This window comes from Rhineura floridana, chromosome 8 (assembly GCF_030035675.1).
Source record: "Rhineura floridana isolate rRhiFlo1 chromosome 8, rRhiFlo1.hap2, whole genome shotgun sequence".
In the NCBI taxonomy this organism is placed as follows: domain Eukaryota; kingdom Metazoa; phylum Chordata; class Lepidosauria; order Squamata; family Rhineuridae; genus Rhineura; species Rhineura floridana.
The window spans coordinates 111,105,232-111,120,240 of NC_084487.1; the positions used below are offsets into that span (position 1 = coordinate 111,105,232).

A 15,009-nucleotide genomic window follows, 5' to 3' on the forward strand; every position below is an offset into this window, starting at 1 on the left:
AGCACTTCGTAGCTTTAACCCCGCCCGTTCAGGATTTCAGCCAATCAGTGAAGTGTTTGTTTGGTGGCAGTGTCTGCAAAACTTCATTGCGAGGCCAGAAAATGGTGGTTTCCCCTCCTGTTTATCTGAAAATCTCATAAATTGGGTAGGTATATACATTTCAGTTTTTCCCCCTGTTGTGTGTAGGAGTCAGATCCTGGGCAGTGTTTTGAAAACCTTCCCAATAGTTGCTTTTGGGGGTAAAAACAGTGCTAATCCCATATGTCCAGAGTAAATCCTATTGAATTCAGTAGGAATTACTTTTGAGTAGACATGATTATGAATGTGCTGAAAATCAATGGGACTTTGGAGTGAATGTAAAAAAGAATTGTGTTTGTGTTCTCTTTCTGCCCCCCCCCCAGTCCTATTTTAAAGCAAGTAGGCAGGGCTTACTTAGGTATTGCAGTTTTTATTCTGTAGGAAAGTAATACTGATTTTTAAAAAACTAATACTGATTTTTCTGCAATGACCAATTGGTTTGACAATAAACTATTATATGGGCTGTATGTATTTATACATCTGCAGTGTGTGCGTATGTGTATGGAGTCTTTCCAACACCCCTGTGAGGTAGGATTGGAAACCAAGGCAGCTCACAACAAGAAATAAAGCCATTTAAAATCCAATAACCATAAAAACAAGTATAAACAGTTGCAAAACAGTGTAAAGTGGCATGATTCGGAATTTTGGGTTGTGTGAATGAAGTTGCTTATCACTTGAGGTTGCATTTCTGTCCCTGTTTGAGTAAGCCCCATTGAATACGCTGGGACTTGCTTCTGAATAAATAAATTTAGGATTGCACTATAAATATCTTTACAGTTTGTGTAAATAATAAATATATTTGATAGTTATGCTTATATAAATATTTCTTCATTTATCATATTTTTGGTTTTTGGTTAGGAATCCTGACTGGTTGTGAGATGCTTAGTTTTTTGCCTTATAGGAATCTTGTTGTGGTTGGTATGGTATTACATTTAGGAAAGTGTTACTGCCTTCTGTATTTTTTTTTCCTATTTGCTTTTCACTTATCTTTAACCTCACTCTGTTACAGCCATAGAAGCAACAGCAGCATATGCAAGATAATTAACTCCCATTAGTGATAAGAACAAGAATTTATAATATTTCAATTAAAACAAGAGGCTTATCAATACTTTGAAGAGGACCAGATATTTATTTTCTTTCTGAGCCCAGGACTGGGTCTTTCATGATGCCCGGTGTGTGTGTGTGTGGGGGGGAGCAGGAGAGTAGTCAATAAGACAGACATCCTGGCATTGATAATCGAATTAGCAAGGTATGTGTGGGGTTGTTGTACACTTCCAGGCTCAGTTTCATTTTGAGTATGGAGGTGGAACCTGTGTAGATGTGGTTATCAAAGGGAGAAGAAATTTTGAGTTAAGCAAAGCTCTGCTTTTATAAAACCTAAGAAACATACAGTACTTTGAATGTCTGAGTGCCTGCACCAGTGGAATACTGGAGGAACTTGTAAAACTTGCTGCAACAGTATTTAGAACTGAGCATGTGGTGTGAAAGACTCCTTTTCCTAACATTTTGGCTTGTTTTTCTCTGATTGTGTATTTTTATTGTTTTTACTATATTTGTAAGCTGTGCTGAGCTCTGTTTTTAACAGCAAAAGGGCAGGATATAAATTCTCTTAATCAATCAATAAATACTCCATAGTGTTGGAAACTAGAGTCTAGGCATTTAATGTTGCTTTTAAAAAAAAAGATTTCTCACATCTTTCCCCAGTTTTTGGTGGTAATTCCTAGGCACAAAAACAAAACAACTGGACAATCCAAATACTAATATTTATAAGTTTATAAGTGACAGTTTTCCTGCTAAGTACCTGCATGTCATAAGCAGGGGTAGTCTTATACGGCGAGTATATCCCAAACTCTATATTTTAACTGGAAAAGTTGGGGGTCGTCTTATACGCCCAGTCATCTTATACGCCGGAATATACGGTAAATTGATAAACATCATTCCGAATGTAAATTCAGAAGTGGGACCTGAGTCAAAGTCAAGGCTACAACCCACAGAATATGCTAAGAGGAAGCCGGAGTCATTATAAAGGACGAGGAAGAACATATGGTGGTGAATCTGCCGGTTAGAATTGAAATATAGTGATCTAAGTTTCTGCTGCATAGTTTAGTGCAGGGTGGCCAAACTTGCTTAACGTAAGAGCCACATACAATAAACTTCAGATGTTTGAGAGCCGCACGATATGAACAAACATTACACACACATTTTTATTGTTACATGCACATTTTGTTACAACATTTTTATATAAATATTAAGAAATATGTGTACGTAATATTTATTCATGTATGTAGTTTTTAAACTGTTAATTTGTATTAGTTTCAATAATCACAAAGTACACATGTCTATACCAAATGTTTTCAAAATCCTGAATGATTATTGTTTTAACTATATTGAGCATACTTAATGCGGTAATGAACTACGGAAATATCTAAGAAAAATATGCAAATAAAAGGGGTAAAAACAGATATTTTAATGATATTTATTTGTCTTAGTAAATATCTGGTCAAAACATGGAGGAAAATATGTAAACCAATAAAATTAGATATTTTAATCAGATACCACCTTACAAAATTACAGTCTTATAATATTTTTATGACACAGACATTTGCTGCAATTATTAGGCTATTTACTGCTAGTAGAGGTCTTATGAGTCTCCATCTTGGCTGTGAGTCGTTGGCAAATCAGCTGTCAGCACACTTGGAGGAAACAGATTATTTGGATCCATACCAATCGGGTTTCAGGACTGGGCATGGTACTGAAACAGCCTTGGTCGCTCTGGTGGATGATATGAGGAGGGCATTAGATAGGGGAGAATTCACCTTTCTTGTCCTCCTGGATCTCTCAGCGGCTTTTGATACCGTTGACCACGATATCCTGATGGATCACCTGGGAGGTTTGGGAATAGGAGGCACTGTTTTACAGTGGTTCCGTTCCTTTCTCTCTGACAGGCATCAACAGGTAGCATTGGGGGATGAGGTTTCAGACCCTTGGCCCCTCACTTGCGGAGTGCCACAGGGTTCTATCCTCTCCCCCATGCTATTTAACATCTATCTAAAACCGCTGGGAGCCATCATCAGGAGATTTGGGCTGCGGTGTCACCAATATGCTGATGACACGCAGCTCTATCTCTCGTTTAAATCTTCACCAGAGTTGGCTGTGGAGACCTTGTCCAAGTGCCTGGAATCCGTGAGTGGATGGATGGGAAGGAACAGGCTGAAGCTCAATCCTGACAAAACCGAGGTGCTTCTCGTGGGTGACAGGGGATGGTTGGGTATTGTTGACCTGGAACTCAGTGGGATAAGATTACCCCTGAAGGATCAGGTCCGCAGCCTTGGGGTTGTTCTTGATTCCAAGCTGTCCATGCAGGCTCAGATTTCGGCAGTGAGCTGGGCAGCTTGGTATCAACTACATCTTATCCGGAGGCTGCAACCCTACCTCCCTATTCATCAGCTCCCACTGGTGGTACATGCCCTGGTCACCTCTCGATTGGACTACTGCAATGCGCTGTACGTGGGGTTACCCTTGAAAATGGTCCGGAAACTACAGCTGGTACAAAATGCGGCGGCTCGTCTGCTCACAAATAGCCGCCGCCGTGACCACATTACGCCGGTGTTAGTTCATCTACACTGGCTTCCAGTTGTTTTCCGAGCCCAATTCAAGGTGTTGGTCTTAACCTTTAAATCCCTATACGGTCTCGGCCCAGTTTACCTGAAGGAACACCTCCAGGACCACCAATTAAGCCGCCTGACCAGATCAGCCACGCAGGGCCTTCTCTCAGTACCACCAACAAAAACAGCTAGGTTGGTGGGAACTAGGGAGAGGGCATTCTCAGTGGCGGCCCCCACTCTCTGGAACTCCCTCCCGTTCGATCTTCGACATGCCCCCTCCCTGGATGCATTTCGCTGAGCATTAAAAACTTGGCTTTTTGAACAGGCCTTCGGGACCTCCGGGGTGGGCTAATCTTTATCAATATTACTGAATGCCCGTTGTTTATACACTGTTTTATGATGCTGTATTGTATTTGCTCTGTATTTTAAATTGTAATTTTACTGGAATTTAATTGTGTACGTCGCCTAGAGTGACTTCGGCCAGATAGGCGACACAAAAATTAAATTATTATTATTATTGCACTGGTTTTCTTCAGTTCAGGATATTTTATTTCTGGAACTTGCTTCCAGAACTCAATTGTAGACTGGGATTTATGGATCATCCTTAGACCCAGGTCCTCCTGTAATTCTATTAGTTCCATTTCCATGGCAGATGATTCTGTAACCAGAGGTTTGAGAATTGGACAACCATCATTGATCACATCAACCATGAATGGATTTACAAGAAAGGCGAAGCAGGGCTTCAGCTTCTGCAAGTCCTCAAACCTGTGTAGGAAATTATCAAGCAGTCCTTGTAATTTATCTTTGTATTCTTCCAGTTTGTGGTCTTTTATTTCAATATCAGGGAATGTATTTATTCTCCTTTTGAGATTGGGAGAGTAACTGAAGTTTCTTGACAATATGTCTCTTTGAAAAACTCTTATTTTATTATGAAAGTTGAAAATTGTCTAAGATCAGAAACAATCTTATCCTTCCCCTGGAGTGCCAAGTTGAGAGTTTGTAGATGATTCATTATATCAGTAAGGAACATTAGATCTTGGATCCATTCATCATTTTCCAGTTGAGGATAGAATCTTTTCTTTTCTTCAAGAAAAGTAATAATAGTAATAATAATAGAAACAATAAGCTCCAACACATATGTCAAAGAGCCGCACATATATATCAAAGAGCTGCATGTGGCTCGCGAGCCGCGGTTTGGCCACCCCTGGTTTAGTGCATTGTAAATATTTTTAAAAGAAAGTGGAGGACCAGCCAGAGAAGGCAAGGCATTACCCTATGTCCAGTTGTGGTTAAGTGAGGGCACCTGTACCTAAGCTTGTTTTAGCTTTGTGCTAGCCTAGACATTTTTGTACCTGAAGTGAGAAGTTGAAAGGACATCTCTTCCCACTTTGGACTGGAGTTTCTGGGTGTGTTTCTTTTTAAACAATAAAGTGGAAGCGCTTGCACATCATGGTAGAGCATTGCTTTTGATTTACTATGAATGCAGAGAAGGCTCCCACTTTGCTATAGTCAGTGGTAGTAACAAACCATGAACCTTTCTTTGATATTAGGCCTGAACCAGGGATTATGGTTTGGTTTTGTTCCAAACAAGCCACAATGTTGAGCAACACAAACCATGGTCCCTGCTTTGGGTGAAATATCAAGCCAGGATCATGGTCTATTGGCGCCACTCATGCTATGTGAGAAGCATAGCAAGAGCCTTCCTTGCATTCATGGGAAATCGATAACTATTGTTTACTGTGATGTGCAAACTGGCCCACCATTGGAGATTAAAAAATGGTTGCTGCCCACTTTCCTTTTTGGAATTATTTTGTCTAAAGTGGATGCTTAGCATTGCTTCATAAAGCTATCCCTGGGTCTGTTTTCTAGGACAGGGAGTTTATGTATATGCTCTTGGAGCATTTTAAATGCCAGTTCAGGGTTGCTGTTTCTTCCACTTTCCAGTACATGCATCATGTATTAACTCTACATTTGGTTAGCCCCTTAAGGCTGTATGGATAAATAAAGGCCAAATACGGGGACAGTTTTCCAGGGGAGATAGTAAATTTTTTGTACAGTGTGTTAGAACAATAGTTAGACACTAATGTGGAAGTAACCTGGAAGGGATGGAACAGGTAGCTGGGCCAAGGAAGTGATAAATGCCTCTTTACGAGAGGGAGTGGTCCCTAGTTGTCTTAAAGAGGCAGTGGTGAGACCACTTCTGAAAAAGCCTTCCTTGGACCCAGACAATCTTAACAGCTACAGGCCAGTCGCGAATGTTCCATTCCTGGGCAAGGTCTTGGAACGAGTGGTTGCTGACCAGCTCCAGGCGCTATTGGATGAAACCGATTATCTAGATCCATTTCAGTAGGGTTTTAGGCCTGGTTTTGGCACCGAGACAGCCTTGGTCGCCCTGTATGATGACCTATGTCGGGAGAGAGACAGAGGGAGTGTGACTCTGTTGATTCTCCTTGATCTCTCAGCGGCTTTTGATACCATCGACCATGGTATCCTTCTGGAGAGGCTCGGGGAGTTGGGAGTTGGAGGTACTGCTTGGCAGTGGTTCCGTTCCTACTTGGCGGGCCGTCTCCAGAAGGTAGTGCTTGGGGAACATTGCTCGACACCGTGGGTTCTCCAATATGGAGTCCCGCAGGGGTCAGTTCTGTCCCCCTTGCTTTTTAATATCTATATGAAGCCGTTGTGTGCGGTCATCAGGAGCTTTGGAGTGCGTTGTCATCAGTATGCTGATGACACGCAGCTCTACTTCTCCTTTTCATCTTCTTCAGGTGAGGCTGTCGATGTTGTGAACCGCTGCCTGGCTGCGATAATGGATGAGAGTTAACAAACTGAAGCTCAGTCCAGATAAGACTGAGATGCTGTTGGTGGACAGGTTCTCTGATTGGATGGTAGATATATGCCCTGTCCTGGATGGGGTTACACTCCCCCTAAAGGAACGGGTTCGTAGTCTGGGAGTCCTCCTAGACTCTTCCCTTTCACTTGAGGCTCAAGTAGCCTCGGTGTCAAGGAATGCGTTCTACCAACTTTGGTTGGTAGCCCAGCTACGTCCCTATTTGAGTAAAGAGGACCTTACATCAGTGGTACATGCTCTGGTAACCTCGCGTTTGGATTACTGCAATGCGCTCTACGTAGGGCTACCTCTGAAGACAGTTCGGAAACTACAGCTAGTGCAAAACGCGGCAGCCAGACTACTAACAAGAACAAAGCGGTCTGAGCATATAACACCTGTCCTGGCCCGCCTGCACTGGCTGCCAATATGTTTCCGTTCTAGATTCAAAGTGTTGGTATTAACCTATAAAGCCTTATATGGTGCGGGACGACGTTACCTTGCGGAACGCCTCCCGATATGAACCCGCCCGTACACTACATTCAGCTACGAAGGCCCTCCTCCGGGTTCCAACCCATAGGGATGCCCGGAGGGTGATGACAAGATCTAGGGCCTTCTCGGTGGTGGCCCCCGACCTGTGGAACGGTCTCCCCGAGGAAGTGCGCCTGGCGCCGACGCTGCTTTCCTTTCGGCGCCAGGTTAAAACCTTTTTATTCTCCGAAGCATTTTAATCTAAATTGATTTAAATTTAAAATGTTACTGCATTGATTTAGATTGTGTTATTTTGTATCATATTGTGTTATTTATTGTATTTTTTATGCTTTGTATTTCTATGTTCACCGCCCAGAGAGCTATTGCTAGTTGGGCGGTATATAAATTTAATAAATAAATAAATAAAGTCAACATGGGTTAAACGGCTTATAACTTCCAGACAGGCACTGCTATAGTCCCCTGTAATCAAATAGGCCACTGAGAAGCCCAAGTTAGAAATAATCCAACAGATTTTGGTAGCCCATTACTCTGATCCCATGTCCTCATATGCCATTAGGATAAGGGAAGAGGCCTGTTGAAAAATTATCTTAAACCAATTATAAAATGGCTGCTTTCTGGGCTAAAGTTTTTACTGAACAACAGGCTGCCTTCAAACATACAACTGCCTTAGGAGTAGATATGGGAACACCCAGAGCTCTTGTCAGGAGCTTACAAATCCAAAGGGGAAATGGGAGGAGAAAGAGAGGAGAGAAGAGTGGTTTAAGCATAGCAGGTTGAAAGCATGCATCTTGTGCAGGCCAAGTTTGTTTTTTCCAATATCTAGATTCATTGCTTAAGTAGCAACATTGTAATCAGTCTGATTTTACATCAAAGCTGCAGTTTCAGATTCAACTGTTAATGCACCCAAAATAGAATATAACCTCTAATTTGAAACACAAAAGGCTGTCTTCACCATCAATGACAATAATAAAAATAAATTTGACACAGATTTTTAGGATGAATAATGAGTGAAATACAATTTTCTAGGTTTGTTTCTCTGTAGAAAGAGTAACACAAGAAGGAAGCAAAGTAAGATCACCACCAAGAAACACAAAAACTGTAATTCTCCATCTTTGGAGATGTAGTCCTGTTTGCAGGTCTTGTCGCTACTCACCATATGCTCAGAGGCACATGTTGCCAAATTCTTCCAAGATACACAGGAAGTGGATTGGACTGTGAAAGACCAACCCAGATTGTGTTTGCATTTTGACAAATTTGTAGGGCAGTACAATATCTCAGAGAGGAGGTCATGTCTCCTGCTCCCCTGGTGCATTCACTATAGCTGCCTGCTTTTTAAAGTTTGATCAAAATATCTGTTGGTTATAGGTATGTTCTTAAACTGCAAGGTTTTTTGCCTATTAGTGAATTTCTCTGCTTTTTAATCCAGGAGGTAAGAAATGGGCTGCTGTGCAAGTTTGCTGAGAATGGATTGACCATTTGCATGCTTATTGAGTTCAATAAGATTTACTCCCCTGCAATCATCCTTAGGAAATGTGAAACTACCATGGGGGAGGAGAAAGGGAGGGAATGGCAGGCAGAGGGGAAGGGCAGGAGGGAGGTAATAGGAGGGGGGAGGGCAAGTTTGATCATTTGCATGCTTATTGAGTTCAATGGGATTGACTCCCCTGCAATCATGCTTAGGAAAGGTGAAACTGACCATGGGAACAGAGGAGAGGAAGGGGCGAGGGGGAGGGAGGAAGAGGGGGAGGGCAGGTTTGATCATTTGCATGCTTCCCTGTGCAATCATGCTTAGGATAGGTGAAACTGACCTGGGGGAGGGGCGGGGAGGGGGAGAGAAGGGGAGTATGGGGCAAGGTCAGTAATAGGTTTACAGATACTCTGTGAACATGGCTGATTTTTAATTAATTTCAACAAATGATGAGACCACTGACGGAAAGAAAGTCCATCAGGGGTCTAGATTTTTTTTACTCTTGGTTTGGACTTTAAACTAACTATTCTGTCCGAGCGTTTTGTGTATTGCCATGAAAACTTAGAGGCTTGTTAAGCAAGCATTTCTGAATTCAGGGCTATACATTTTGTAAGATTTTGTTTTGGAAGGAGCTTATGAAATAAAGCAGCAGAATGGCATGGGGGTATAGAATCATAGAATAGAGTTGGAAGGGGCCTATAAGGCCATCAAGTCCAACCCCCTGCGCAATGCAATTTAACATGGTGGAATGTAAGAAATCCATGCTGGCTATAGTATACATATAGTGTATGGCTGTATAATATGTCTACTTAGACTTATGCCAAGTGAAGTGGGTATAGGACTGCAGCCTTAGTCTCAGTTCAGACACAGTCCATATCTCCAAACTATGGTTTCAGAACATGCTGTCTTATAAAGGGGTGGGGGGAGGAAATTTGCACAAAAAAGGAGGGAAACCATGATTTGGGGACTGAGAATGTTTCTGAACTGAGCTCATGCATGTCTTGAAAGATGTTGTAGCAATTGATCAAGAAATTGGCTCTTTTCATTTATTCTGAGAAAGTTTTAATGATAGTATCATGCTATTTCAAGTAAGCACAAGTTGCCTACTTGACAATTAAGTTATGTAATCCTATGTAGCTGAAATGTCATAGTGCACAGAAATAGAACCCTGATTTTTTTTTAAATGCAGATATATTAGCTGCTTGATTAGGCTGCCTAAAGTTTTGTAATTATGCAAACAATTTGTAATAAAAAGCTGAATCAGGTGAATTTATTTCAATTAAAAAGAAACTTAGCAAGATTTTCTGTATCTAAAAATGCAACTACAAGGTCACCTTTTCCTTCTTTCTCCACCATCCCCCAGACTGAGAGAAACGTGACTGTGCTTCTCCTCAGTGAAATTGTGTGGGAGCTGCTTCGTCCAAATACAGGATGCCTTGAGCCGTTGCCTTTGTATTTTCCAGACTACAGTATAGGTAATGCATTGTGCTTACTTTGGGGTCTTTCGTGGCTATTAGATGTGATAGCTAAATAAACTAAAGCAATATAACTGAGTAATAGATGCTGGAGGCAAAACAAAGGAAGGCCATCTCCTCTACCCCATGCTTGCAATCTCCCAGAGGCAGCTGGTTGGCTACTGTTGGCTGCAAACAGAATACTAGTCTTGCTAGATGTTGGTCTGTTGCAAAAGGCAATCCTTATGTTTAATATCCATTTTTTGAAGAATGAATAGTTAGCTTTATTTTGTGTATGTGTGTCCCCACCACACCTCTTGCTCCAAAGAGTTCAGAACTTCTTGTTTCAGAGAATTAACCTGGCTTTTAACAGGATGGTCAAATCCAACTTTTGCGGGGAGAGGGGTCAAACTCCTCTGGGGAGGGGAATTGTGTGTAGGTAATGCGCCCACGCACACATAAAAATGGCTAGCAAGAGGCACAGACACATACGTACTCCTCCTTGGTAATTAATTCACAGCAGATTGTATCCTTGTGATCATTATAAGAAAATTCAGGTATTAATATATATTTTAAAATGATGTCAGATTGAAATGGAAATGGACTGCCTTCAAGTCGATTCTGACTTATGGCGACCCTATGAATAGGGTTTTCATGGTAAGCGGTATTCAGAAGGGCTTTACCATTGCCTTCCTCTGAGGCTGAGAGGCAGTGACTGGCCCAAGGTCACCCTGTGAGCTTCATGTCTGTGTGGGGATTCGAACCCTGGTCTCCCAGGTCATAGTCCACCACCTTAACTACTACACCACACTTATACAACTTCAATTCTGGGCTTGAAGCACTGCTGAAATTTACTAGCCCAGGCATCTTATTTGAATTAATATGCTAGTTAAACATCCAGTTTTTAGAATTCTTCATCTGTAAGTATATACAGAACTACTAGATTTTTATCGCTATTGTATCTATCAGCGCTGCACCAGCAAAGTCTTTTTTACATTTTTAAGGACATTAATGCTCATAGAGTGAGGTGGGATGGAGCTTAAAACAACAAAAAAAGCAGTGTCTTGGTGTTTTATTATTTATGTATTTAGTAAATTTACATCCCACCCTTCTTCCCAGAATGAGCTCAGGGCAACAAACAATGATAATATGCTAAAAACATCTTTAAAACATCTTTTTTAAAACTAGGTCCTAATGATAAAACAATAACCCAGTTTGTTGCCTAGTCACAAGTTATTAAATTGAGATACTGATGAGGATTGAGGCAGTAGAGATTTCATTAAAAGCATGAGTGTCACAAAGAGCACTACAGAAAAATACCACAGTGCATTAAATATATGAAGTAAGATAATAAACACCTAAAGTTGATATATAGTGTAATGATTAAGACACATGTCATAGAATGACAATTTAGGGCAGCAGACATAAATGCCATAATAGGATACCCTGAAATTACAGATTTATATTTACTAAGGCTGAAATCCATAGGAGTGCATGTGGTTCTTTAGATTAGGAGCTAAATTAGCAGATGGCTAATTACTCAGCCACTTTAATGAGTGACTTGGGTCAAATGTGAAGTGGGAAACTTGTTCTTACCCTAGGGTCTAGGCCTGAAAGGAGCAGAAGGAACTGAGTCAGTGATGGGAGTTTGGTTTGACTCAAAATATCTGATTTAGGGTACATAAAGGGAAGTTCAGATTATCACTCTAGAAGTATGGACATTACAGATTTGATGATAAATTTAGGAATTTCTTTTCCTTATAGTTAGAATAAACAATGTTGCAAATTGCCTAAAGAATGGAGGCAAATGGTACATTTAGTAAAATGCTGTTGCAGACAGAGTAAGTTTTTCAGGGCTAAACTACATGTGGTGATCATCTCTTGTAGTTGTGGTTGGAGTAGAGAGCTGGGGGGAAGACCTGGATCAGGACTGTATGGATGGACGGCCTATTTATTCTCTTCCCAGTGACTTTCTATTTTTTTTTGGGGGGGGGGGGTTCAGAGATTTTTGATGGGGAAATGGCACAGGGGAAGAGAGTTAACCCTACCACCCCCACAACATATGCTGTGTTCCTGATCCAGATCAACCCCAGCACCTTGTTTTAAAGGAGGAAAATCATGAGAGAGCTGAAGACATGTTTACATCACATCTTCTTTGGCCCTTAGTAACATTTTGAAGTCAACAAAATACTGTGCTGTTACAGTTGGAAGCTTAAGTGGTAAAACCCTTTTTCTTTTTTAGGAGTATGTGGTCCTTATTAACTGAACAAACAGCCTTGAGTTCTGTTTAACAAGTTGCAGATTCTAAAGCAATGTTTGCTTAAGGTGGCTATTGTCTTGGGATAGCATGCCATTTTAACTTCAGTTTATTTAGACAAGATTACATATACACAAGCATTAAATATTTCATTAGTTTTTTCATAGAAACATTAGTAAGTGATTTATTTGTTTAAAGCATTTGTTGGCTGCTCTTCAGTCATGGCTCTTGGAGTGGCTTACAAAGGAAAACATAAAAATATGATACAATATAATCAACAACAAACTTTAAACAAAGCCGGCAGTTAATGTCCAGTGTAAAAAGAAACGTACAATAAAAGGCCTGGGCAAATCTGGATGGGAGAGAGCTCAGGGCCAAGGCTATCAGCTTCTCCCCTGCCTCTTTATTTCTCTATTCCCAGCTGATTGAGGCTAAAGGTTTGTGTCTTTATTTTGAAAAGAGATGACAGGAAATGTGGAGGCTAAAGCCAGGTATGGTGAATTTGGTGTAGAAGTCAAAAGTTTAAACCAGGTTTGCATGCTGACACTTGTCAATGGCTTCTCTTTCACATAGGATACCCCTACTACTGGATTTTCTACAGCTTGTTTAAAAGGTGTTTAATGCCAAATAGCGAGTAGGGAATTAGAAGCCCTCTGGTGGAAGGGGTGCTTCCTGCATCCAAAGTGGGCATGCATAGCTAGTTGTCTATATAAGAACTATACAGTGAGATGTTCATCAGGCTTTTTTAAAAATATGTTTTTATTTAAACAGGACATCTGCAAAAGATTCTGACCCATTACCATCCTCCAGAGTACTCCTTTGATTTTTATGCTGCATATATAAATATTCTCCTTGGTGTGTTCTATCCCGTCTGCAGGGACCTGAAGGAGCTCCGACATCTGGTGAGGGATCTCTTAGGTGTTTTCATAATAAATGTAAAGGTCATAGTTTTGCTGCTGGCTTTGGAAATCATAGAATGTCCTATATACCATAGCACATGGATACTGTACTGTTTCATAGTACTTAACCGGGTTTAGATTGGTAAGGTTGTAGACTAGGGAGAGACGCCCAAGTAGAACTTCAACTTTTTATGTGGGAACAGCCCCTCTCCCCCCAATCTTGTTAAAAGAGTTTTAACTGGATTTGAAAACTGATTTCAAATGGTAAGTCTAGTTTAATGGTAACTCTTATTTAATGCAAGCTTGCAGCCCTAATGTTGATGAGAGAAATTGAGTTAGAATTCATGTGGTGATGGGGAATGAGCATGCAAGCTTCCAGTGAAGTCTCTTAACTGTGGTTAAAAGATCAACACCATTTTGTCTGTACCACAGGTGGAATCCTTTGTGTCTATAGCAGGGAGCAAAATAGTGCTGGGGGATATATACTGAGCTGGGCTGAAAAAAACACATTTATTGCTTGCCGTTTCCATAATGGCCTAAAATGGGCCGGGACACTGATAATACTGGCAGCCCAACTACTGATGGGAAGGGACCTGGCCTGCCTGCTAGGTAAACTGGAAAGGAAGAATAGTGTAATGCAGAGGACTGTGGGTCATTGTATTGCCTGTATACATTACATCCATTTTGGGGGTATGTCCGGTATCCAGTTCCTGTTGTGGACTGATATGTTTGTCCAAACCTTTGAAGTGCTTGAAGGAGGCATCATGGAGTAGGGGTGGGGATCTGGTCTCTAGTTATATACCCTGCACTCCCTTCTCCAGGTAGAGTTGAGAATATCCCTTGTCTGAAACCTTGAAGAGCCGTGGCCAGTCAGTATAGACAATACTGAGCTAAATGGAGTCGGTATAAGGCAGCTTTCTATGTTCCGAAGGCTGTAGTCTCATACCTGATGCTCAGCTGCCACTAGAGGAAGGCAGCACCTAGGTTGCCTGACACCAGTGCCAAACTAATGCATTAGCTGGAACCAGATGTTATTCAATGGGGACTGCCATTCATCTGGTGTTACATTTTTTTGGCAGACGGAGCTTCCGAGCCCTGCACCTGGAGCATTCAGATTATTATTGTCCATGAAGCCTCTTGCAGGTTAATGTCGGGTCCAAAAACCCTGCACAAAGGCATCCAGAATATTGGCCTACATACTTAAAGGATGCTTCTGTCCAGTAGGGGCAGAAACAATGCAGGTCTCTCCCCGATTGTTGTGCAAGCTCAACTGAAATCAAAATGAAGGACATGCTCATGGCCTGGGTACCCCAGTTGGTGGCTAGGATAATTGCTGGGTCTTAACAACCTTTTTGGAAATGGGAGCCTTCAGGGCCTTGCTGGTTGATCCTCAGGGAGGAATCAACGGAGTCAGGTGGTGGGCTCATGGGCCTCTCCTGATCTGTAGGTTGTGGAGGGCTCAACAGCGGGCTGGTAGGCCCTTCCTCATCCAGTGGTCACCTATACGGCGGTGGGGCGCTGGGTAAGGTTTCTTCCTCAGTTTCAGGCAGGACGGGTTTGGAGATGGGGCCTCTCTGTGCCATGACCCGCAGCACCATTGGAGTAGGCGGATCTCGGTCCTGTTCTCTCCACATTATGGCATACTGGATGGAATCATGCTGCTTTTGTTCTGTCAGTACTTTCAAAACTTTAACTATCGCCTGGAACTCGAAGGTGCCTTCTGGTGGCCACCCGGTCCCCAAAGTAGGCCATAGCCTCTGACAATAAAATATTAACTTTTCTCTTTCTAGGGGGTATTGGGTCAGTTCTTGTATAATCTCGAACCTCTGGAGGACAAGCTGCAGTGGTGTGTCCTGTTGTTGACTCTTCCCTAGCCTCCTGTTCTTTTCCTTGGAACTGGCTCCTCCCATCCCAGGGGCTCTCAAGAGGATT

At 41.8% G+C, this 15,009-nt stretch overlaps 1 protein-coding gene across 3 annotated transcripts in view; it reads left to right on the forward strand.

Moving 5' to 3' along the window:
- ORC5 (origin recognition complex subunit 5) overlaps window positions 1-15,009 on the forward strand; it is a 143,178-nt gene that overhangs the window by 17,149 nt on the left and 111,020 nt on the right. For all 3 annotated transcript variants that reach the window (XM_061640443.1, XM_061640445.1, XM_061640444.1), the window contains exons 6-7: window positions 9,831-9,942; window positions 12,950-13,080. In XM_061640443.1, the coding sequence (XP_061496427.1) occupies window positions 9,831-9,942; window positions 12,950-13,080 (243 nt within the window). The remainder of the gene's footprint in view (window positions 1-9,830; window positions 9,943-12,949; window positions 13,081-15,009) is intronic.